Raw genomic sequence first — 26,810 nt, forward strand, 5'->3', positions numbered from 1 at the left:
ACTCGATCCATTCTGTCAGCAAATCTCACCTTTTTGTTGTTAGCTAGCACTTGTGTGTGTCACATTGAAGTGCAGTAAACGTACTTCAAGAAAAGGGAAGCAAAAAAAATAAGACTTGCTGCACAAGTCGACGTGTGAATTCCTCTGAGAGTGAAGCTTCAAGAAACGGCACATGAAAGAACATTCTGTCCTATGACACCTTATGTAACTTCTAACCCCCCCCCCCTCAGATTCTCCCACTGTCACACTCACCTGAGTCAGAAGCGAAGAAGGCTCGCTGTCTCTTATACTGAGCTCATATCCTTTCATCTCCTCATGTCTTTCCTTTAATCTCCTGCAGGGAATGGCTTCCTCAGCACGTTCCAAAGGGGAGCACAAGCAGAGAGTGTTCTTGACGGTCTCTTTCGGTGGGATCAAGATTTACTGTGAGAGATCCGGGGTGAGTAGCATGTCAGCGATGGGGACTCGTGGCAGAGCTTCACCGTGAGGCCTCGGCCAGCTGTTGTAACTGTATATAGGGCATCCAGAGGGCAGACGCCCTCACGGTTCAGTTCACGATTGCCAGGGCCTCCATCTTGTAACCCTGGCTGGCATGGTTGACATATTAGTATGAATACCTGTGCAGATGGAAGATGATTCACACAGTTGAGCTTAAAAAAAGCAATTCCATTACTGCATTTGTAAAATTCCAAATTCCTTTCCATATATCAACAGAAAATTAGTGGTAATATGCTCTCCACAGGACAGTTTGCCCTTTAGTTCATACAGATTGAGCTTGACAACATTAAATTACCGGTCTTGACTTTGACCCTGAGAAAACAGGTTTAATACATGCTCTAGTAAGATTAGGGGTTAGCTGCAGGACCCACCAAAGATCACTCAGGCCCTGCCTACTAATGATAGCACAGTGAGCAATGTAATTGTGATGGTATTAGACGGACTGTTTCCGCCTCCATTCTGGCTTCCATCCCCCTGGCGGACTCAGAGGCCTGCTGTTCCATTACAGGATGATCGAGGGGCTCAGCTCTCCCCCGTCCTGGGGCGTAGTGTTGGCTAGATAGGCCCACTCTGCTCATCAGCGCTAACCGATAATTAGCACTCCGTTCCACCCCTTAATGATCATTGCCGCTAATGCTAATTACACCACGGCTCCACCTCAGCTGTCGTTAGAGCTAAACTGATAATTATGCAACAGCATTTGTCCCGTGCCGACCCCCAACCCCACCGCCAACCGTCTACTCCCAAAAAAACACCCATCTTTGATAATATCTCTTTTCAATATGACTGGTGGTGATAGTGGCGTGTCTTTTGCCACTAATGAAAAAGAACATTAAGCGTCCCGCCAACACCAACCAGCTCAACAGCTTTTGACAAGCTCATTTGTTCTTTTGGAAATCATGCCCCCTAATGCTCCTCACTTTATTTACTGATTACTGACGGTAAATAACACTCCACACTTAATATCCCTCTTGAGTTATTATTGCAAAATGGGGATCACTCCAGCACAGGCAGCGTCAGCAAGCATTTATATGGAAATACTTTATGCAAAGCTGACATGATTCTCCACTGAATAGAGTAGACTAGTCATATTAGTTTTGTATTTTACATAAATCTGAGATGATACTAGCGACACTCCTTGTGAATATAATATATAATATTTAAATGAAAGCTCCTCCCATGTGCCTAAGCTTATCTCTGATAATATTGAAGCTGAAAATGGGTGTGCCTGAGTGACAGCTGATTTAAAATCAGTGTGTGTTTGTGAGGGGGGGGGTTAGCATTTTGTGGTGTTGACGAGTGTTTCAGAGCTGCCCGTTAGTCAGAAATGCTGTGAATATACATACAATAGATTTAACTAGGATTATCTCCTGTTTTTTGTGTTTCTCACTCACCAAATTTTCACAGCTTCTCAAATCCTTCAGATATCAAAGATGGTGATAAATAAAGGAAAAAAGGCACCAAGACATGGCACCCAATCTGACGCAACAGCACAAAACAAACATCATGCTACTGGATTACAAGTTCTATAGTAGCTGTAGAGTACTGTGTAATAGAGATTTCAATACACTTGAATCTCTCCTCCCTCTGTCAAAGCTCCCTCTGTGTTGGTTGGTTGCATTTGGCTCCATAATATGCAAAGATGTTTAAATGTTGACCCAGTTTTGCTGCCAACACAGTGTAAAGTACTTTTTACTTGGCAGAAAAGAAACAAGATGCTTTGTTGCATTTTTAAGGGTTGCAAGACATACAGTAGATTGTGTGATTACCATATGTCACCTAGGCCACGTGGTCTTTTCTGTAACACTCTGCATCTCTGCCATGTAGGTGCTCATGCATCACCACTCGGTCCATGAGATCAGCTACATCGCAAAGGACACCAGGGACCACCGGGCCTTTGGTTACGTCTGCGGGAAGGAAGGCCATCACAAGTTTGTGGCCGTCAAGACCGCGCAATCGGTAGGTACTACTCTGCCAGAGCTGTTTTTAAGTTATTTTAGGCAAGTCCAAGTCAAGTCTCTTGATGGCAGTTCCAAAAAAGTCACAAGAAATTTGAATGTCAGCTGACCATTAACATGGCAAAATATTTAAGATGTGTTAAAATAAGCGTTTTTAAAAAGATGATAGTCCGTGCAAATAATAGACCAAACAAGAATACACTAATTTTGATAACAATTTGAGGCTTTAGTGTTTTTGCAGTGGTCTGTGGGGAGGCAAATCCTCATTTTTTTTGTCAAGTTTGATTCAAGTCCATGTTTCAAGCCTACAGATGTACACTCGTTTGTTCAATCAAGAATGTTCAAAACAGCTCAGGAGCTCCATTGGAAACCTTGAATTTGAAAATACCAAACACATTATTGGCCATAATAAAATAATTGATTCGCTATATATGGCAAAAGTTCACACATATGTCTAATAGGATTAGATTAACATTAGATTAACACCATAATGCAAAAATGCTTTTCTGGCCATCATTCAACGCCATAACTCCGCAACAGAAAGGGGGAAACTAATCTTTAAAACTTTTTTTTTTTTAAACATCCTAATGAATTACTGACACCATATTGTTGGTCCTGAGAGTGAGTTCGTTCTCCGTGTGTCTAACATGTTGAATGACAATAAACTTGAATTGAATTGAACATCTTAAAATGTGATGATTGTGTAGATTTTCACCTCCACATTTTGCCAAAACATACACTTCAAAGTCTTCACTACATATATTATATGAGTGTGGATGGGTATGGGTGTAAACTGCAACATTCTACTACATTTGTTTCAGGTCAGGTGTTTTTACATCAATACACTAGTTGATCATATATATACTAATTTAACAAGCAGATATAAACTTTTGTGTGAGTTTTTTTAATTGAATGGGAATGATTCTCATCACTCCCCACTCTCTGCTGTGCTGAGCTTGGCATTTCCTTGTAGGATGTGATGAGGTCAGAGCCAAACATCTTCATATTCTGCATTCACATAATCTATTCTATTTGAGTTGGCTGACTAAAATAACATTCGAATATTTGAATAAATAAAATACAAAACAGCCATGAATGTCACGCCGCATGATAAAACAAATTCATTAAAACATTGAGGATAACACCTCTTGAATTCTGTTGTTGACTTAGTGTTAACTGCTTGTTTTCTAATATTATTATTATTGTTACTATGTCTTTTCTTTATTTGTGCATTTTCTCTCATTTCTTCCGTCGCTCTTCTTATTTCTACTCCTTCATTTTCAACATCCTCTTCTTCCTCTTCCCTCTCTCGTCCAGGCGGAGCCTCTCATCATTGACCTGCGCGACCTCTTCACGCTCATCTATGACATTAAACAGCGGGAGGAGATGGAGAAGAAGGCCCAGAAGGACAAACAGTGTGAGCAGGCAGTCTACCAGGTAGGACAGCACATTTCTGCTTGTTTTACATTACAACTCAGGCAGCATCGCATTCACACAACAGAAAGCTTCCTCTGAAATGCATTGCAGACTGTTTGTCTGCACCATTTATTTCTACTGTGTGTTGACTATCTAAATACAATGTAAATGTAACAGGTTTAGATGTTTTTTTATTGCAGTCAAGTATGTGTGACAGGAAATGCATGCGTTGTGTGTTTGTGTGTGTGTGTGTTTGTGTGTGCAGTTGCGTGTGTGTGTGTGTGTGTGTGTGTGTGTGTGTGTGTGTGTGATATTCCAAATCACTGTTTCATTAAAACGCTAAATGCTGTCAGTGTGTAATTATGTTTGCTTGCAAGAAAAGACGGACTGAAATGAATGTAGTTGTTTTTCCGTCCTTCCTCCATTTGTTTTTTTAATGAGACTCTAAATTGAGCTGCACTGTCTTACTGATGAAAAACAAAATGTGTCATCTGTTTTCTGTCCCACCACTGCACAGACCATCCTGGAGGACGAAGTGGACGATCCCGTTTACCAGGTAGGTCCGTAGGCACACACAGAGCAGGGATGAAACACTGCTGGCCTTGATGCTCTTCTAGCTCCACTGGTGCGGTTTTCACTCTTAAAGCTTGGAATAAGAAAGAAACTACAAAAATGATTCCTTAATTTTACTATCTCCTCCAGTCACTGGTCTGCTTGAATTATTGATTCATGATATTCCACCATCCCAGTAATACACAGTAGACCATCCTAGTGGACAGTTTTGTTCAACCATTCAACTCCCCATTTGCCAGTGCAATGTTGTAAAACCATATTTTTTAAGTTGATCTGTGTCAATGTTCTAATTTCTTCCTAAGACACCCCCCCCCCCTCCCTGGTTGTTACCCTCTCCCCTTCTTTTTGCCCCGTGCATTTATTTGGGTGGACTTGATTTGTTTTTGTTTTTTGCTGTGTTTGCTCACACTGAATACAGACAACACTAACTCTTCCTCTGAATGCTATGTTCAGTGGTATGTCCAACCACCTCTCAGATCACCTCTGTTCTTTACACTTGAAGTGTGTTTTTGCATAAAGTCATTCCATTTGCAGCTTTTTCGATTATGTTGATGTTGGTTGACAAAACTCCAGACTATGGCCAGAATCTTGCAGCAGTACTTTGACATTTTGGGAAATACACTTATTCTTTACACTTTTTTGCTGATAAGATCAAAACCTCTCTCATGTCTGTGCAGTGAATATGTAGGTGGAGCAAGCAGCCAATTAATCTATCTTAGCATAAAGACTGGAAACGGGGGGAAAACCCATTAGCTTAGATCTGTCCAAAAGGTAACACAAACCACCTGACAGCACCTAAAACAAGCTGCAGTGTTAACTTTGGCACTTTGTTTAGTTTTTGTTGTTTTACGAACATGTAAAGAGTTTTTTTTTTCAATTTTAATCATTTGGTTTTATTTAGTTTCAGTCTTATTTTTAATTTTATGTCTTGTAATTATTTCAGGCAACAGCTATCGCCATCTTTGTTGTGTACAGTTGACAGGGTCACAGGTGCCATTCTCATCTATGAAGTTATTAGTGGTAGTCTATATCAACAGCGTTGTTATTTACAGGATTGTTCCGTGCCGCCAGAGGTTCCACCGGATTAACCGCTTGGCTTTTACACACGCAAGGTCCATGTTACTCTCCTCTGCAGTAACACAACAAAGTGATTCTCGTCAGTTAATCCCCTTATTATTTCTAAACTTTGACTGTTTGAACAGAAGCGCTCACTCTCTCTTGTTCCTGCTCACCTACGATTAGCATTAACATTAGTGGTGCTAGCTCTTCTCTCCACTATACTGTTCATCGTTGGTGTTTAACTTGAGAAGAGAAGCTAAAACATCTGTTAACGTAGTGTTATTTCTTCTGTGAAAGTAGAGGAAAATTTAGGTGGTTGGCTACCGACATTAATCCTACTTATTCCTTTCAAAATTAAAGATAGCAGACGAAATGATGTTACCTTATTACATCAACATCCACAGCACTTTATGATGTTCCTTTAACTTTTTTTTTTATAAATGTCAGTGTTCTGACAGCTTTGTTTGTAGTTTGTCCCCACATTTTTTTTTTGCTGCTTCTTGGAAATTCTGAGTGGATTGTAAAATAATAAAGTCCATATATAACATTGGATAACATTTCTGACAGAGACATAATGGTACTGGATGAAATACTTCTTACTGATGAGATTGCAACAGGCCAAACAACTCAACAATAGCTACTTTTAGGCAGTGGAGGATACTGTTACTTACCGGGAGCTATGTGTGTGTGATTCAGCAGATGAATGCAGGTTGTTTAATGAGATTCAATTTGTCCCTTTATCCGAATTTGTCTTTTCATCCGTCTTTCACATTATCATTTAGGTTTTATTTGTTGACCAAAAGTTGTAGTTAGTTCTTGTTTTTAATGATTACTTTTGATTTAGTTTTAATTCAGACAGTAGTTGTAGTCAGAGTCAGGCTAGCCGTTTTCCTGTTTCCAGTCTTGATGCTAAGCTAAGCTAACCCTGCTGGCTCATGCTACATTAAAAAAAAAATTTCAAACATTTTTTATACAGCTATGAGAAAAGTATCTATGTTTTTGTCACACCCTCGCCCATAAAGTGGATAAACGTATTTCCTAAAATGTCAAACTATTCCTTTAATTTGATTTCATTTGAATTATTAATGCCAATCTTGAGAGGAGATACTGACGGATCTGAGACTCATGCGAATATTCTGACCTCTGGGTCTATTTTCTCTTAAAGAGGTGGAGCGTCATATTGCTGATGTTGAAGGGAAGACCTCTAGCTAAGACCTCCACATTGCCTTGAACTACTGCCTGACCTATTATACTTGTGCTCTTTCCTCTTCCCACATCACTCTTTTTTTCTCTTCACATCACCCCCATTCCTCTTTCCCATGCCCCATTTTTTCTACACCCTTCCTATTCTTGATCTCATTTCATTCCCCACTCAACGCCATCCTCGCTCCCCTGTGTTTGCATTTATTCTCGTCATGTATCACTCCCTCGTTGTATCTCTTTATTTTATATGCCAACCTTTCTCTCTGTCTTTCCATCTCATTATTCTCTGCACCTCTACGCCTTGCCCACTACTTCTGTTCTATAGTACATAGTGTTTGAGGCTGGACACGAACCCCTCCGTGGCCCCCAGTCAGAGGAGAGCGTTTATCAGGTACAAAGACAAGCATTGCCCCCTTTTTCTTCTCCCTCTTTATGCCCTGTGATAGATGGTAATAGTAATTTTTTATAGCACCTTTCTGAAAGAAGTTACAAAGTGCAGATGGTTTTTGGAGTAAGGATTTTCTGGGGATTCAAAGATAGATCAGACTCAGGTTTCTGTTTGAATGCAGCTACATATTTAAAGTCATTGCCGGAAAACAAAAACAAACAAATGAAGCTGTGAGATCTATTATAAAGATTTAAGTCCATAACTCCATGCAATAATTGAAACTTATCCACTGTCCTTTTCTACGTTTGTATATCTCGCCAAGTGACAAAGACATTGTGTTTCCTGTGGCTTCTTCACAATAAAAGCCATGTTTCATCAGTTGAGCGCTTTTAACATGAAGTAGCAGCCGTAGGATGTTCCATTCGCATTAGCAGTAACTATTAACATTAAACAGTGAGGCTATCAATGAGATGAAATGACACTGGAATACATGCATACATCGTTTCCTGCGCGTGTGAAGGCAAATTGAATCCAGCATGGAACTCCGCCACAAACCATGAAAATTGCTATGTATAGAGATAATTACAGAATGGAAATACTACAACTGCTATTGCTGGAAAAAAAGACAACCGTTTGATTTCATGAAAAACGTTAGGATTATAACTTTTCGTACTAAAAAATAAAAAAGAGGCCGTTTTACTGTATGTTTAAAACGATACCTCATGTAGCGTCTAAAACAGCTGTAGAAGAGTCAAGGTCAGTTGTTTAATCTGGATAGTTCACTCAACGCCTGTATACCAGGCTCGTTCATATATCCAACACTTTGACCTTTTGGTTTTAGACCATTTGAAGGTTCAGCTGGGACTCCAGGGACCTGTCGTAGCGTTTAATCCTATCCCCACCCTCCCTTTCTCTCCCTCCTCCTCCTCTTTTTGCCTCTCTGTATCTTGCTCTGAAGATGAAAGATGCAGAGAGAGATTAATCACTTGCCATGCCATTTGATCTCAGAATGAAACAAGATCAATAGACTTTGGATAAATTGTTAACGAAAGTTAACCAGTCGAGGGAGCGATCGGGAGACAGGCGGTGAGGTTAAGAGCAACAGATAGTCTGAATAAATGTGAGAGAATTATTCAAAGTAGGACAGAGCTGAGACATTTTTGTATTGTCGGATGAACCAGTTGAGACACACTGTTGCAGAATAACAGTAGGCTTTCTTAGTACTCACAGAACCAGCATGCACGATCCTAGAGCATTGTTTGCAATCAATATTGATTTAAGTAGAATTGATTCAACTAAACCGCTGTAGAATTTGCATAATCCCATTGCTCTAAAAGATAAAATTACATCTTAAAAAAATGTCTTTTTCTATTTAAATAGACATGTTTCAGTTCTTGTAAGCTCCTGTTTTTTAATAACCCAGCCTGTAGAAAAAGGTGTTGCTCTGTCACTTATGTTTGGATCGACCTCCAATCCAATGCAGGTCCCAACCAGTCAGCAGAAGGAAGGGATCTATGATGTCCCAAAACGCCATTTCATGACTGTAGGTGTTTTTATTTTGTATTATTTGTTTCTTTAGTCTTGTACTTGCAAACCTCTCTTTAAGATCCTCTTGAAGGAAGTGCATTAAGCCCCCTTTGACAGTATGTAGCATATACTGTATTTCGTAATATTTGGCTCTGCTGTATCTAATAGTTTGAGTTATTACAGTCTACAGGCTCTAAAATGTATTTCCCAAGCCTGGAACGACTCAGAAGGAGGGGTCTATGTCTGCACCCGCTTTCTGTGAAGATAATGATGATGGTGATGATGAAAATAATGAAACAAAGTCATGCATAGCCTGCTTTAAGAGAAAAGACTAATTGATTGGTCAACCAAAGTCAGACATGTCAGCAATTTCACAGGACATTAGAGAGGCAGGCTCCGTATCCAAAATCCAATCCTTTGCAAAATCTGACGCATGTCGTGACCAGATGGTCGGGACAAAATCAGCTTGGAGTCTGGGCCCCGTCTGACTGGTACTGGGGACTGACTGGATAAATAAAGGGGGGGCTGTTCCGTCTTCCTCAGAGGATGAGCACGAGAGGTTTGTAGGTGGGGCGGGTGTTGGGTTGAGCTGCATGCAGTGCAGTCACGACTATATACAATCAAGGCCACCAAACACGCATAAAAACTGTAAAAACCTTAAGGAATAGCAATATATTTTGTTCGGAAATCAGCATAAAAAAGCATCTTGTAGTTCCCCCTCTTTCATCAAACAGAAGATATAATTTAATCTCATTCTGGTAGGTTTTATAGTTCTTCACCACTATGTTGTGACCACCCTATTACATCTCTCTAATCGCTTATAAAAAACATTCAGTCAAGCCTATTCGCCACACATTCACAAGAGACAATTTCCACAAAACTTTTGAAAACAGTGCTAGCAAAGGGCTTCTCTGCTCTTCGCTGTTTGTTCGCTTGTTGCTCAGCATATCAAACAGATAAACTGTCCCGGCCCCCTCGCTATCTCACCCCAACAGCCCATGCCAGTATAAGTAGCAACGCTTCCATATCTCTTAAGTGTTACTGCTTGTCTGTTCATTCAGTTGGAGCTTTTTAAGAGCCTCGAGCTCCCCTGATGTGTGTCAGTGCCTGCAGGGAGAGACCTCTGTGTACAATGTTTACCTTTTTCCAAATTCAGACTCTTTCTGTGACCCTCAAAGGTTCCAAAGTGCCGTGCAAACTGTGCAATCCGTCATGTTCTGGCTTATTCAAGGAGGACATGAACACACTGTTAGCAGCAACACTGATTGCTGTGATTCCTCCCTATTCTTTCTTTTGTTTAAATATGTGTGTATCTGTTTATTTATAGCATGAAAACCCATATGTTCTGTGTGTTTTTGTGCTTTTTACAGTGATTCACTGTCTGCTTGTGCATGGCCCCAGACACATTTCATGCAACTTAGCCATTCCACAGTCTCTCTTTCATAGTTGCGTCCCCCTTTCCTGTAAGTAATGCAAGTGGAGGACAGAGGGGACTAGAGCAGGGGTCACGTCTGCCTATAGGGTGAGGTGGCCTCATTGTCTCGGTTGGGTGGTTTCAGGAGCTTCTTCTTTTCATTTATTTGATGAAATAAACACACTCCTCTGTGTATGTATCTGCTCACGGAGTAGAACCAGCATAATGAGGCGGCTCAGCCTCTCACAGGGGGCCCCTCTTGATTGGCAGACATAAGGACATCTAACCAGAGCCTGTTTTATAGGACTGAATAGCCTTTTACCCACTCAATTATAGCGAGCCATGAAAGATTCATTTTAGATCCATTTTCTGATAATAAAAATGAGGGGATAGTTGTTTCTTGCCATCCACAGCACAATCACACTCCCCTCCCTCCCCCACACACCCCCAACCCCCAACCCCCACACCCCACATACTCACCCATGCAACCCCCATACCCTATCTGGAGATGGATTTAAAGTTTCACGACTGTGCAAATTTCATTGTCGGTTTATCACTGGAGTTTGTCTCTCTCTCTCATTCTCTCTTCTCTCTCTCTCTCTCCCTCTCTCCCTCCCTCACCCGTTGGTTCGACTCACAGAACATCAACCACTTTGATCTTTTCGGTGACATGTCCACTCCTCCCTCGGTGAGTTCATCCCTACAAAACCAAACCCTGATTAACTTTGTGTAATTGAAACAAGTTTATATCTTTGCACGGACAAATTACATTATTTTATCCGTAATGTTAGGTCATTTAATTAGGACAGTCGCCGAGATCTAAATTACCTGATTATCTGACAGTTCTGCAGATAGAAGATAAATGTGCAGTGCGGTGACTTTTAGGTGACTTTGATAGAAATTATATCTGTGTGTGGTGTGTGTGTGTGTGTGTGTGTGGTGTGTGTGTGTTGCGTGCGTGCGTGCGTGCTTTGCCTCCCAGATGCCCCCATCACCTGCCAACACACTGGACCCAAGCAGGTGCAGTCGCCAGCAGCAACACACTCCTGCTGAGTTGTACGCCCCCTTCAGCCCCACCTCTGTGCCGTCAGGTAGCTACCCAGACTGAAACGTTGCATCTTTTCCACAATAAAAAAAAAATTAAAAATAAGGTGCTGGTGGGGATGTGTTTCTTTGATGTGTAGTTTGTAAAAAGCTATGCCAAGATTTTGCAGGATGTGGATTTATCTCTCAAGGACCCCACATCAAGCAGCAGTGTGCTAATGGTGTAACCCACGGAGATACTGTAATGCCGTGTTTCTTAAAGAGCCACCATACTGGTGGTATTGTATATTTTAGTAAAACCATTGACATTGTAGTTTTCCAAGAACATCCAAGAACATCATTTAAAAACAGCAGCCTACTGAAGAGGAACCTTTTTAATGCAAGAAAAAACCTTATTCACATCATACTTTCACATAATGCCTGTCCATAATAACACAACTTATGAAGTCCAAGCTTTTCACTAGCTTAGCCTCAAATCTCAGATGTTGTCCTGGAACACTCCAGCAAGGAAGCACTTTCAGTAGCTTGCCAATACATTACCATGCTAGAGTAAGATAAATTAGATAGAAATATGAATATGACATTGATTATTGATCTCAAGCTTCTGAGATCAAGTTTCTGCAGTCTTGATTTCTTTGAGTATCTCAAAGAAATAGTTACTGAGCACAAAACACCACGTCTCTCAATTGAGTCTAAGACTGTAAAAGCTTAAGGAATGCTTTCTTTCGAATTGAATAACTTATCACTGTTAGTCAAAGATTAGTCAGAGATTGCAAGACAGCAATATACATTTTAAATTAAAATTAATATATTGAACATAGGAGACAAAGGGTATTCTGTGCTCATACAGCAATTTTAATAACAATCTCCACTTCCTTTTCTTGCCTTGATATCCTCAACTCCTTGACTTCCTTTTCCCTCCTCTCATTTCTTCTTCAGGTTATATGACCATGGGTCCGGTGCAGGCGGCCCAGTGGGCGCAGCAGCCGTTTTCTGCCCAGGCCCAGACTCTGGCCTTCCCCGTGCAGGGGCCCCTCCAGGTGGCTCAGGTCCTCCCTGGTGGTCAGCCAGTCATCTGGAGCCAGGCCAACATTTTCCCGGCCACCCAGCAGCAGTGGGCGGCCATGGCAGCCTACATGCCGGCACAGACCGTGGGCGTGGGAGGGCACGCCATACCAGCTGCCATGCTCCAAGGCCTGGTACCCATCACCACCATGTGCCCCCAAGCCTGCGATATATCAGCCCCCTCCTCTGCCATCACCAGCCCCCAGCACACAGCTGACCCCGGCCTGCTGCAGAGGCAGCTGAGCCTGGGGAGGGATTGCCTCGGCATGGACTCAGATGCAGGCGAGGGCCCCTCTACATCAGGAGCTAGATCAGCAGGTGTGGGACCTGGCGTGGCGTCCGCAGCGGTGAGCAGGTGTGGGACCCCAGGTCCTATGGGTGTACCAGACACACTGGACTGCAGTCAGCTGCTGCTGCCTCCGTCAGCTGCTGCGAACCAGGAAGAGGAAGGGAGCTGTAGTGACCTTGATCTCTCCAGGATGACCTTGAGCCCCGGTACATCCACATCACCGTCTACTGAATCTCGTAAGTGCTTTTAACTATTGTCTTCCTACAGAATTGCATCTTACTTAATAGGGCTGCACAAGTGACTAGTGCAATATTCAAATTGCAGAGGGGGGGCACAATATTTGTTAAAGGCAAAATAGCACATTTCTGCAACAGGGCAAGTTTTTTTGCAATTAACAAATAAAAACAGATAAAATTCAAGAATAAAAGTAACAGTGCAATATAAGAAATTAAACATTAAAGAGCAGTTCAAAACAGTTAAACAGATATACAGAGATGTCCCATCCCATAAGTCATATCCTACAGACTAAAGAAAAAATCAAACTATGATCTTTTTTATTTTAATTTTGATGTTTTTGATCGAAATGAGAATGATGATACAAAAATGATTATTCCCTTCCGCATATTGTGCAGCACTATTACTAAACCATCATCCGTAACATTATTAACCCTTCTCATGGCTCTAGCAGTGACAATGTCACAGGCTGAACTATCTTAATATCTGCTAGATCCATTGCCAAGTCATTCTCTACAGGCTTTTGTTGTTCCCAAGTGATGAAGCTAACTGACTTGGTGAAAGTTGACCATTTTCAGGACAAACATGGTCCATATGTACTAAGCTTAAAGTGCTCATAGTGTTGCAGGTTCATAATTGTATGTAGAGGTTGTACCAAAATAGGTTTACATGGTTTAATTTTCAAACGACACCACATTCTTGTTGCAGCTCCTCTTTTCACCCTGTGTGTTGAGCTCTCTATTTTATCTACAGAGTGAGGCCTCTCACTTCTGTTCCATCTTTGTTGGAAGTTGCACATGTGCAGTACCTAGGTAAGGACTGCTAGCCAGACAGAAGCAGAGCACGAGGGAGTGCCATGCTGGCAGCTAGACGTGCATTATGTGTGTTACAAAGTGATGCATATTTGTAACGGAAGTTAAGGCTGGAATACAATAGAGCTGTTTGAGATACAGAACGCCAAGTGTAATTGAAAAGAAGGTCGAAAGAGATGACATGCAATAAAGGTCATGACGTGGATTTGAATCCACTGCCTCCCGTGAATGTTTATTCACAGAGCAGATTAGCATTAAACAGTAAACACTACACATTTTGGAAAGTGGTAAAAAACAAAGTTGAAAACCTACTATCTCAGAAATCAGAATCAAAGAAAAGATTATTGCTAGGTAAGTAACACTTACTAGGGAGATTACACGTCCTCTTACTGTATGTGCTGAACATTTCTAATTTCTTTCTCTCTCCGCAGCATCCACTCCTGCCCCACAGCAGAGCTTGTCTTCAGACTGCCCTCCTTCCAAGGCCAGTGACCCCCCCACAGATCACTCCCCTGGAGAGCCAGTGGGCGACGGCAGCAACGTTAAGGAGGGACAATCGGTGAGCTCCGTCCCCCCGGCTCCCATCCCAGTCAATAAGATTCATGGTTTTGATTTCGCAACTGACTGGCATGATGCTAATCTATTATTGTCATATGGATCATCTGTTCTCAAGTACATCGCATGTAATCACACACAGAATGTCACATGATTAATATGGCCAAATGGGATTGATTGTTTTTTTCTTCGGAAAAATGTCAAGTCCATTAAACATAAAATGTCAAAGATGATTTAAATGTCGTAATTAGACCATATTTAAGAGGTCAATTCATGTTCAAAGGTAATTATAGTCTTTATTCTAAATGTTTTACTGATGTTTTTCTGGTAAATGTGGGAGGAAAAAGAAAACATTTTGCAGGGCCGCATATGCTGGAGTAGAGTTGATTTTGCAAAAGCAGGTCACCTGCAAAATATAAATTTAACAGCTTTCTCCCTCTCTCTCCGTCTCTCTCTCTCTCTCTAAGGGCTCTGTTGTTGCAAGGTCGATCTCTCCGGTGCCCAGTGGAGCTCCTGATCCTCCGCAGGGTCAGACCTGTCCACAGGAAGACAGCTAGAGAACAGCATGGGTATTTTACGCTCTCCTCCTCTTTTATTTGCTTGTGTAATCTATCAGCTACCTTCATATTGCAACACTTCATGTGTTTTCTCCTCTTCTCTTTTCACCCCCAAAGTCCAACGACTCCCCACCCCTGTCTTTAATTTTTTTGTAACCCTGCCTGGTTTTCTATTATTAGCTTTATATTTCCACTGGTCTCCTTTTTTCGTTGCTGATGAGTGGTTTGCTGCTAGTTGGAAAAGAGCATTTGTTTTAGTTTAATGTTTCTGTCATTATGCTTCTCTGCATCACCCAAATGAAGGATATGGAAGGCACAATGTTGCCACCCGGTGGTCAGAGATGTAACCGGTCATATACAGCTTCATTATTTGGTCCATTGTTGCTTTGTCTTTTAGGGGACAGAAACTCTCAAGGCCAAGACAGAAGCTCAAGAGAAAGAGATGAAGAGAGGATGAGGGACTATGAACAGCAGCATCTCTCCAGCTGGATTACACAGACTTGTTCTGTTTTTTAACCTTTAAAGGAACTTTTGGCAGTTCTGTAATAAGCTGGCTATCCTGTGATCTACTTTCCTCCCGAAGTCAGCACAATGTACTGTACTCCTCAGCATGACAACCAGACTTTGGCTTTATTGTCCAATCAAATATCCTTTCAACCAGGAAGTGACCTTTGATCTTTGACCAAAACCCACAGTACAGCAGGAGGCGATTGCACCCTCCTCCTGTCACGGATTAATGAGTTCATACCTGTGAGGATATGTTAAACGGCCATGGTGACACTGATGATGCAAATCATTTTTTGGAAACTTTCAAGAGGAGCAGCGTCCTACTGTAAGTGGCTGGCCTTTGGTTTGTCAGCCGCCACCAGCAAAGACTCTACACAGCAGATGGATTTGCCAAAAGTTCTCATCGTATTGCTCCTCTGCTCCAATCCATATTGCATGAACAGACTTGATGTGGATTCAGCGGACTCAGTTGTGAGCAAAACTGTTCTCTGCAGCTTCTTTCTAGACCTGAAACCAATAAAAAAAAATATTATTTCTTTTTGTTATTTTAAAAGCTGTGAATTCTTAGTTGATGACGCCAAGTCACTGCAGGTATTGAAATGACTTTGAGGCATCAATGTCGATATCAAAATTTGCCAAACATCTATTTTGTAAATAAGAATCTCTCTCCCCAGTCCCCCATACCTGAGCCTCTGTGCCATAAGATAGCTCTCTGCCACTTGGATGCCAACTACCTGTGTTTCTCTCAAGCAATGCCCTACCAGCACCTCCATTTTTGACGTCTGGATGTTTGTTTCGCTTTTGCAGCCATTTATTTTTAGTTTCTGAAAACGTCTGTTTCTGTTTGGTTGGTGAGATCTGAACTGTGAATCTGTGTTACATGGTCATTCAAAATAAAACCTGCTGTACCTGTCACACTGAAAGATAAGAAGGGGTCGCCAAACTTACAGATAGCGACAAAAATCCTACTACTCCTTAAAGGTTTCAGGTTTTTTATTATTATTTCTTTTTTAGTAAATAGAAGGCAGATTTTCCTGAATCTCTTTGTTTTTAGATATTCTACATTTCCAGCTGAGGTCGCATTGTTTACAATTTGCTTCTTTGAATCATATCTCTGTTTGGTTTCTTGAATAAATAAGCAGAATAAACCCATACTGGCTTAACCACAATCTCAGAGACAGTAGTGTGCATTTCTATGCCTTATCAGGTTTATTTTTGTTGTCCAGTCACTGTTCTTCTTGTCACGTCATTTGTATACAGGTCATTGTTGTAACAAAGCAGTTGGGGAAAATTGTAGGTCTGCTCCACCGAATCAAAATGGTCAAAAAGAAAGGCAACTTTATACGAACAATAGAGATATCACTAATAACCGCTAGGCTTACAATAAGAACTGGTAACGGTACCCCTGCTTGTGTAAAAAAAAAAAAAATAGTCCCAAATATTTTGTAAATTTTATTTATGAATCTAAGAATTGTCATGAAAAAAGAAAAAAAGGACTTTTGTACATCTATGACTTACCCAAACACTGTACCCATGCCACTGTTCAGTCACAAATAAAATATCATGTGATTCCCACTTTTCTGCTCGGCTTTCTATTGAACTCGATGCCATCTTTTTCTAAGCCAGCCAACAGAGGCTGCTCTCCTCACACAAACTGCAGTCATCGCCCATGCAGTCAATCATTGTCATGCGAATGTGCTATATTAGTATGATCATACCCTGTTCTTTTTCGTGTGCTGATTATATTATTTAACTACATGACTACCATAGTGTCAATCAAAATCATACTTCTGTAAACGTACAGAAGTATTCAAAGCAAAATGCATTTAGTATCAAAAGTGTTCATCAAACAGACAGATGACCCTTTTTACTAACACCTTACAAAATATTACATTATCAGATGATTTTTATATTGATACATCAATGTGTAAGCATCATTTCATTGTAACTGGTCAAAGTGGAGCGAGATTTACCACTTTTTGTACAGTTAGGTACTTTATTTCTGTGGTTCCAAACATACAGTAGAGGTTGAGGGCAAACATTGATCCTGATCTAATCCCAGCACAGAAAGTACTGCAAGGACAACATCCTCATATATTGTTCGCTACAACTATATTATTAATAAGTAGGTAGTAGTTATTAGTAACAAGTAGTAGATATTAGTTTGAGTGTTATGTTGCTTTTCACTGAGTAAGCTAACTGAAGCTGAGTGAATTGATTGTGTCATTTAGTAAAATCCAAAATCAAGCTTAAAGGTCAGATGTACACAAACACAACTAACATGATTTGACCACAGATGTCTGTAACGGGAATTGACCTCATTACAAGGCCTTTCTTTTCCAACACAGTCATGTTGAATCTACATTATGTTTTTTTTGCCATTTCAGATTCACCACATTCCTACGGATAATACACAATAAAGTTTATCATAACTGAAAAGACATCCAGACCTCCTGGATCGCCTAATAAACATGTCCATAGATTCTTATCTGTTCACACTAAACCTAAGTCATACTTGTGTTTAATTCACATTCACAACAAGACTCAATACCACAACACCTTGTTTTGTGGATCTGAGGCCTGCAGTATTGTGTATTCAGCTTCACGTCAGAGTCTAATGGCTGCCCTATAGATCTAGGCCAGTATTGATCAGGTTGTGTTTACACAGAGAACTGAGCAGTGTCTTCTACTTGTTCAGTCATAACACACAACCATGGTTCCTGTGGTGATACGAGTGATGAGTGCCCTCAGTTTGCAGTGCTGTCTACTTTATGGTACTTTGTGCTTGGTGCTGCTAAGGTATGAGTTTTACTTGTCTGTTTAGTAATATCTTGCCTGTACAGTATGTTAATGTTCTTTTCCATTGGGTTTAACTGTGTGTGACCTTATCGCTGTCAAAGACATATTGATTTCTAACATAGTTCTCACAACATTTTCATTGTGAGATTTTAGGTGATTTTTGAAACAAAATTGACTGTCTTCCCTCAGATTGATATCCAACTACTGTACAGTTCGATCAGTAAAAATCCTTTGCATCCAAAGTGGTAAAGAATGTCTGCCAAATTAATGGTCAAGTTGTTTTGATTTGATTCTTATCTACATGTCACAGTAAAGTTGCCGTGACAACAGCAAGCGATGAAGAGCCTAGTGTTCGTGATGCTCGGTCAGTGGGCGATCAGGTGCTAGTTCATCCGGTGGACTGTGTTTTATCAGAGTGGAACTCGTGGTCACGCTGTGACACCTGTCAGAAAAAAAGAGTAAGTATGATGATACCAGACAGGAGCTAGTGGGCCCCAGGGGGCTGATGTTTAATTTACAAGTGCAGTCAGTGACACACACACACACGCACACAGATTGAGACACAGGCGAGCAACATGAGGAACTAAAAGATAGTAGGTGGTAGGTAGATTTTGTGACCTTTGGATGAGCCACACTAGCTGTTTGTCTATCAATTTCAAGTCTTTGTGCTAAGGTACATTATCCAGCTGCTTGCAGCAGCTTAAGCGTACAAATGTTGTATCAGTCTTGTCATCTAACTAAAATAATCAAATAACATTTCTAATGTTTGTTTAAACTTAACTTAACAATCAAGATACTAACTAAAATGTACAAAAAATGTTTTATGGTTTGCATTGAACTAAATATAAGCCCAAAATCCCGCTACACTACTGGCTGTTGATCCAACCAATTGTCATCACTGGTCATCCTAAATTAGATTACGTTTGAATACAGTCACATTAGATTTGGGTGAATAACTTGTTTATATAGTGTTTAAATTAAGAGATAATTCTGCAGTCTGAGAAATTCGGCATTTTGACCCTTGTGGGTTGTTTTTCTGTTATGATAAGGAGCTCCACTGCTGGCAAAGGTCTCAGCTGATGTACTTCAGTGCTCCATCTCATCCCCTTTACTAGGTGGGGGATTAATAAACTTGACATGACAAAGTGAAAACAGACCTCTAATAGTATTTTGGCTGTTATAGTTCCCCTGGAGCAGTTTGTGAGCTATTCCACCACCTTCATTGGCTAGTGGCAAGGCTTCCTCTGTGTTGCTCTAACCGTTTATGTGTTTTTCTCCTTCAACCATCCAGTATCGCTTTGCTAAACTGGTCCAGCCGTCTCAGTTTGGGGGGCAGCCATGCAATTTTCATGACAGAGAGGAAGAGGCCTGTAACGTTTCCTCCCGTTACACCTGTGACAATGTTCCTTTGTGTGAAGGATTCCTCTGTGCCCAAACAGGTACACCCTACACCATCTCTGTTCTTCCCCACGGTCTTTAGTCTTTATGCGAAGCTAAGATAATCAGCTTCTTGCTGTAGCTTTATATTTGGATCTACTTTCAGCAAGAAAGCAAATAAGCATATTTCCAAAATTTGGAAATGAACAATTAGCCTACTAAATGCCATCCACGGGTTTCCTCTCCTTCAGGTCGTTGTATTCCCAGAACTCTGCAGTGTAGTGGGGAGGATGACTGTGGGGACATGTCAGATGAAGTTGGCTGTAAAAAGGTGCCAAAGCCCTGCAGGCAGGAGGCTGAAGAGTACTGGGGAATCGAAAATCTTGCCAAAGGGTGAGCCACAGTCGTAACGTTCTGCATTGAGAGTTCCACATATTTTCGACGCCTTAGATATGTGAACATGTTACTCTTCTCAAATCAGTCTGTTCACTGTTAATGCTGTTGCTGTTACCCATCTTTCAGAATTAACATCTTGAACAGTGACCTGGAGGGAGTGGTGCTTGATAACAGATACTATGCTGGCAGCTGCTTGCCACACTTCATCCAGGATGTCAGATTCAGGAAGCCTTACAATTTGCAACAGTACACTGTGCAGGTGAATCCGGCTGGCAATCACACTTTTGTATAATGAATATTGAGTCGGTGTTGATGTACCCGTACCACTGTCACATTACTAATTTATTCATTAATTGTTAAGAAATCAATTTCAATTAGGCTTCTTCAAAAATAACAAAAAAATAAATTATAAGCCATTTTTAGGTTACCAAATTGTGGAAATTCTCTTCAACTGATTGGACTATACTTCACTGTAAAAAATATTTGCTGACTCAACTTAAATATATGTGTAACCTGGTTGCCTTAGAATTCTAAGTTGTTTGGAAATCACTTATTAAGTTGCAACAAGAAACAATCAGTTCTCTCAACAAAAATTGCAAGTTCACTTAACTAATGACATGTTCAGTCAACTAATGTTTGTTTGTAAACACAACTTTCATTTAGTGGATCCAACTTCTAATTATGGATTACATGGACTAATGATTGTGTGGAGTCAACTCCAATTACATTAGTTCAACAACAGTATATATGGGGCTAATGTGCATTTTTAAAGTTGTTTTGACTAAGCTTTTTATTTGTTTTGACTTCCTATGTTTGTTAAATTTTAACATATCAATAAGTTGCCTCGTTGCCTTGAAAATCTAAGTTCTTTCCAACTTTATTTTTTTAAGTTTACACAAGACAAGTGTGAGACAAGAATACCAAAAACATTTATTTCAAAAATTCAAGTGTTTCAATGCAAACATTGGAAAGACACAGCATAAACACAAGATTTCTTGGTGTGTGTGTTTGAGTGAGTAAGAGAGAATGAGAGAGAGAGAAATGTGTGTTGTGTTGGCTGTGTGAGTGTGTTTGTATGAGAGAGTGAGTGTGTGTGTGTGTGTTTTGAGAGTGAGTTGTGTGTGAGACGGAGAGTGAGAGAGTGATTGTGTGTGTGTGGAGAGAGTGAGAGAGAGTGTGTGTGAGAGGGAGAGTGTTTTGTGTGTTTGAGAGTGAGAGGTGAGGAGTGTGTGTGTGTGTGTGAGAGAGTGAGTGAGAGTGTGAGAGGGGAGAGTGGTGAGTGAGTTGTGTGAGTGGGTGTGTGTGTGTGTGTGTGTGTGTGTGAGATAACGAATACCCGAGTGTGTAAGACGGGGGAAAAATTGAAAAGATAAACAGTCCATATGTCGACAAGACAAAAAACAGCCATTTTGGAGACAGAGCAAAACAACTCTCGGACTTCTAGTCCACCTCAGCATCAACAGCTAATACATGCATAACAGTGTACTTAACCAGAACATGCAATGTTTGACAAGCAACTTAACAAGGCTATTATTTGAGGAGTAAACAATTTTCCCAAATGACAATATTTTTCTCCTTTTCATCCCACGAATGACCTTACTAGGGAAAAGGTCTTAAAAGGCACACTTAAAATAAAAGGAACAGTAACACAATGAAACCACGAGGCAAATAACAGGTGGCACTTTTGAGGAATATAAAACAACCGGGACTGTATAACCCTTTCAGAATCAAACACCTTTGAGAGATAGGGAAAACTATCTGGACTACCTAGTCCGCACATACATAACTGTGTCTTTCCAGAATTTACAATGCGATCAACAATCATTTAGTTTCACAGGTCTTGGCCCATAGCTTTTTCCCGGGATACATTAACTCTTGTAGAGCAATTATCTCCACCAAGGGTTCATTTTTACCTTTTGTATTACCTCAAACATGTACTTGAGCCCTTTTGAGTAGTGGATGTTGAAGGCATGAGAAGAACCCATCGCAGGGCAAATCGTTGGGCACATCCTTCAGGTCTGAAGAACAATATGCTCCTCCAAATCATGCAATATCCTCATCCCCTTGGGTACAGGGCGTTGGGGACCCTCCTCTGTGACCACCAAGATTCCGACGTTCTTCATTTCACTGCCTCACCTCTTTGGGTGCTAAAACACAAAAAAGAAATAAAAATAGATTTCAATGAAAATTCAAGATGCTTGCAACTTGTGTATAAAAATATCTGATGCAAACTAATGTAATGTAAAAAAATAAATTCAATACATTACAGGTAGAAAAAAAAGGGAAATCCAATCACTCTTCTCAATATTTTTAAAAAACCCTTTTTTTTACGGGCTAGACAATTTAAAAGACATAAGGAGAAGCAACCCAAGGCACGACAAAGAAGAGGGATACAGACCAGAAAAGACATCAGTGCTACAAAAGTAAAAAAATCTACTCTACCCTTAAAGTGGGATCACCTTGAATCTTTGAACAAAACATCCATGAGATTAGTCATATAGAAAAATACAGGACATGAGCTATTGTCAGAGTTAGAAATAATGATTTTGATCATGACTTTGTACTTCAAATGTTGCCTTCATCAAAAAACAACACGGCCTCACGGCAGTTCGTGAAATGGTCAAGTTATTTTTATTTGTTGATTCGTGTCCCAGGGACATGTTTATCTTTTTTCTTTTGGTGCGGGACTTGATCCGCATTCCTGGGGACGCAACAACGGGAAATGAACGTCCTGGGAGACGCATGACAACGTGATGGTTGGGGTTGGGTTTGTTGCGCTTTGATCATGAAAGATGTTCCCATTAAAATACTGGGTTGCAAATAGACACTTTTTGCATGCATAAAAATACCTTTCTACTGCCCCACTTTTTCATTGTGCTAGGGCTGTAACTGCTAAAAAAGGGTGGCTATTTTGATGAGGCAATTTTTAAAGTTAAAAGTCATACTTCATATTAAAAAAAATTTCTTAATCTGACAATTTTCATGCCCTGTTTTGTTCTAATGTTTTTTAGGGAGATACACATACCAATCTTTTAGCAATATACTTTGTTTGTGGCTAGATCTTCCTATGTGTATTGTAGGCACCTTACTTAATAATCTGAAGACATGCTCAAAAGTGTTACCAAATGTGGCTGTCAAGTGAAAAGACTTTTCCTAAAAGGACAGTCCCAAAATACTGAAACGGAAACTATTACTTACATCATCATCTAGAGACTCATCAAAAAGCTGAAATTCCTTTACACTCTGCAGTCTCTGTCGTAAAGACGCAGGAACTTAGGGGCAAACTCATCTAGGCAGCAAAAAAATGGCTGCTTCAGTTCCTGGAGACAATCCGCCAGAATTTTGCTTCCCTCTGCATAAAAAACAGGGGAAAAATATTAATATACAAAGAGAATATAATCAAAGGAAAATGTAAAACAAGTCACTTTAATAATACACTAACCTGTCGCTCTGTGAACAAGCAGACCACCTGGCTTTGAGATCCTTGTCCAATGGCTTTCCCCCTCAATGATCTCCTTCTCCTCAGAGAAAAAGTGCTGTCATAAGGCATATCATATCCAAAGTGATGATGTCTTTCCTGCAACACAATGTTTCAAGATAGACAAAGAGAGGACCTAACTGAAAAGTAGATTACCAATCACCCAATACACACCACAACCTTGTAGTCATTTTTTGGCAGTACCAAAGAGTTACATACCTCAAAATCATCAAAAAACAACCCAAGAGCTAACTTATTGGTAAAATTCATCACTATATCTTGTATTTGGGGATTTAGATAATGTTAAAACTGTCCCGCATTCGTAAGAATAAAAAAGCAAAACTATACTTAAGTTTCCTCAATGTCCTCTTCCTCATAATCATCATTATCAAGTTTAGGCTTAACTCAATATCTCCTCTAAATGATTGAATCTCACTGAATCTGGTCAGTGACTACAGCATGGCTCTCACTTCCAAAAAATAATATCAGTTTACATCATCTACACTGGCACATGGTGATACCTGCTCTTGTGAGCCTTAAAGTTTGTAGAATGGATTTGAAAGAGCACTGTTTTTAAAAAGGGCAATTCACTGTTTCCTTCACTTAACATGTTTCATAAATGAACAAAGTATTTTGTAAGGTAGAAAGGTTCACAAAAATCACAGTTCACACAAAAGTTGTGCATTTACAGGCTCATAGTTTTTTTCGGGCATGCTGGGAAACCAAATGTTTTTTTAAAGCTGCTTGGGTCTTGAGGGTGCAAGGACCGTCTTTTTACATGCAGAGAAAAGGGGAAAATAGTTCCCTTGAATCTATGCTAACCTTTGTAATGCCATTTTACTTTCCCGATTTGCTGAGGAAAAAACAAAAAAATTTACAGGTACTGCATCAATCGGCCACTGAATGAATCTTTGGTCAGTTGTTTCTGAAGAAAGAGACAAAAATACTGCATTAGCGTGGCTTAAAATACAAACAATAGCATAGGGGTGTTGTTAGACAAGCTTGTTATTCAGGAATGAATAGGACTAAGCCCTATGTTGGAAGCTATTTAATGTTAATCAAAATAATGCATAGTCAACCCTTTCCCATTTACAAGGCCTACATCTTTTTTTTACACAACACCCCGCGCGCGCACACACACACACGCGCACACGTGAGGTAACTTGTTAGTTTATTATTTCTGTGCTACAATTTCCCATTGAATTACAAAGTACAGTTATCACACTGTGCAAGTAAAATGATAATCCTCTCCATCACAGTAAAGGGTTAAAGTCCTGAAAACGTATCACACCTAGCCAGTAACATTGTGATGTCAGTGGAAAGTTAGCAAACTGAAAAATACAGATAACTAGCACTCCAATCACAGGGGAAAAAGGTTAACATTAATACTCATTGCTGAATGAACCCAAAACAGAAACAGCTTATCTGCTACAACATAGCTAATATAGACACAAACTTACATCGTTCGGACGTCTGAACGGCGACCGCCGTAAACCAAGGCGTCCCCGGGGATTTCTTACGTAACTTCCATACGTAACTAACGTAACCGTAAAATTACCCCCCACTGTAAAACCCATACATCTCCGTAGCGTACGTGAGGATTTACAACATAGATGCAGTGCAAGAAAATTCAATGCCGACGAAGCTGTCGTCCTTGTTCATACTTGCACCGTATACATTTCACTATATAGCAAGCCATTATATGTATGGGTAGTTTTTAAACTAAGTCCGTCTCATCATGACCTAACGCTAGTCGGTATCATGGAGCTTGCTAGGCTTGTCAAACCAGCTAGCGTTACATAGCATGTCAACATTTGGGCTAGCTAACTTAGCTAGCTACATTCAGAGGTTTAGTTTGTTACTTGCATTTTAGTTGAAGGCAAGTATAGCATTTCTCCACATAACGCTAGCTGGTCATTACATAGCTAGCTACTACTGGTTAGCTAGCGTTAGCTAGTTAATGTAAAAAGTGCAATGTTCGTTAATTTCCCGCGCCTACGGCTAACATATCCCTTTAGTTTTTGAAATAAGGGCTTGCACGTTATATTGTAGGTGTGTATGCTCAGTTCACAGTATTTCGTTACAACTTTCACTTAGTAAAGACAAAACTCAAAATTATACTGAAATATTAGCTTGACAGTGGAAAAAGTTTACTTACGCCAAAAGTGAATACGCTCGGTCCTTCGATAGAGGAGAGATCCGTTAACGCTTTGATCTGCCGCTCTGGAAGACAGGTTGACTAATGTGGTCTGCGCATGTGCAAAATGACGTCGCGAGCTGAACCACAGAGTGAACTTCAACTTCATTTTGAGACGACAAAAATAGCTCAGTTGTGTCATCTGTGTATTAGAATTTCAGAGCAAAACACAGATATGCATGTTATCTCAACAACAATATTGAAAAGTTTTGAGTTGAAAGTTGACTGGACGCAAAAACACAAGTTGAGTCAACAAAAAGGGGAAATAATTTTTTACAGTGTTCCTGAAAAGGGCTGCAGAGGGATCAAAAGAATTCAAACTTATGAAGCATTTATTAACGGATTACCAACATTTATAACTGCATTTTTACTAAAATAGAAATGCCAGACACCAGCCAACCTGTCGACCAACAGTGTGTTCTTTTTCATTTTAGTTTAGAACTCCTCTCCATGTATCATTAGTAAACAGTTAAATAACTGTAATACCACTACAACCTATGAACCCTTCGTAAAGACCGCCTTATTAGAAAGTGGTGCCATTGTTTTTCTTTGGTTGTATCAGCTGGGATTCATTTTTGCCTTTTAATCATGGTTTAGCTCATTTCATATTTCATCTGTTATTTCATTTTCTAAACATAGTTGGTAGTAAATACATTGTTTCTTTACGAGGGTCTTGCTTATAACACACTAAAAAGGACATTCTGCTTTCTATGTATTTACAGACAAAAGGCTCATATGATTTCACCTTGGAGGCTTTCGACTCATACTCTGAGTACATGGACCACACCATAAAGGAGCGCTCGATCCAAACTTCTTTTTCCATTGGCTTTGCCTTTCCAGGAGTAGCTGAATTTGGCTTTGACTTTAAAGATGATAAATACACCAAGGCAGAACGGAAGATTCGCCGTGCTTCTGGCAAGGTGAGATATTGTTTTTAGTTTTGTTTTTTTTCTGATCTTTGTACAACCTGACAATTGTTTAAAGACAAAACTGACCAAACCTTACAGATTTACAATGTATACAAATCCAAAAGTCATCTTCTAAAAATTCTGCAAATTCAAACTCCAATCTTCAAAAGCGTGAAATAATGCTGTTACATATATTTTGGGCTTGTGCTACCCTTCTTGGTTTTTGGCAAGCAATATTTGGATCCCTAAGGTGCGTTTGGTGTTAATGAAAATTGGCCATCCAATATTCACAGTGTGGTTGCTTTCACAACACTTCTGTCGCCTCGCTTCATTCTTTTAAACTGGAAGGGGTCTAGACCTCCTTGTCACACAAGATGGCTGAGAGATGTATTGTCTCCCTGGAAATTGGTCAAAATAAAGTACACTATGCTGGGAAGCAAGTCCACATTTTATGAGGTATGGGGTCCTTCATTACATTACTTTGATATCTTGAAGGATATGAAAGACTGGGATGACCAATCGTAGAAAATAGGTGACACCCCTCGTTCATTTAGGT

The 26,810-nt window shown here is 40.2% G+C and overlaps 1 protein-coding gene across 1 annotated transcript in view; it reads left to right on the forward strand.

Moving 5' to 3' along the window:
- LOC116699328 (complement component C8 beta chain) overlaps window positions 1-26,810 on the forward strand; it is a 55,911-nt gene that overhangs the window by 25,447 nt on the left and 3,654 nt on the right. The window contains exons 4-19 of the mRNA XM_032531861.1: window positions 341-439; window positions 2,326-2,457; window positions 3,774-3,893; window positions 4,390-4,428; window positions 7,033-7,098; window positions 8,579-8,638; window positions 10,677-10,724; window positions 11,019-11,127; window positions 12,020-12,670; window positions 13,912-14,039; window positions 17,807-17,898; window positions 18,209-18,356; window positions 19,190-19,337; window positions 19,527-19,668; window positions 19,798-19,930; window positions 26,069-26,266. Coding sequence (XP_032387752.1) covers window positions 341-439; window positions 2,326-2,457; window positions 3,774-3,893; window positions 4,390-4,428; window positions 7,033-7,098; window positions 8,579-8,638; window positions 10,677-10,724; window positions 11,019-11,127; window positions 12,020-12,670; window positions 13,912-14,039; window positions 17,807-17,898; window positions 18,209-18,356; window positions 19,190-19,337; window positions 19,527-19,668; window positions 19,798-19,930; window positions 26,069-26,266 — 2,313 coding nt within the window. The remainder of the gene's footprint in view (window positions 1-340; window positions 440-2,325; window positions 2,458-3,773; window positions 3,894-4,389; window positions 4,429-7,032; window positions 7,099-8,578; window positions 8,639-10,676; window positions 10,725-11,018; window positions 11,128-12,019; window positions 12,671-13,911; window positions 14,040-17,806; window positions 17,899-18,208; window positions 18,357-19,189; window positions 19,338-19,526; window positions 19,669-19,797; window positions 19,931-26,068; window positions 26,267-26,810) is intronic.

This window comes from Etheostoma spectabile, chromosome 12 (genome assembly GCF_008692095.1).
Source record: "Etheostoma spectabile isolate EspeVRDwgs_2016 chromosome 12, UIUC_Espe_1.0, whole genome shotgun sequence".
Taxonomy (NCBI): domain Eukaryota; kingdom Metazoa; phylum Chordata; class Actinopteri; order Perciformes; family Percidae; genus Etheostoma; species Etheostoma spectabile.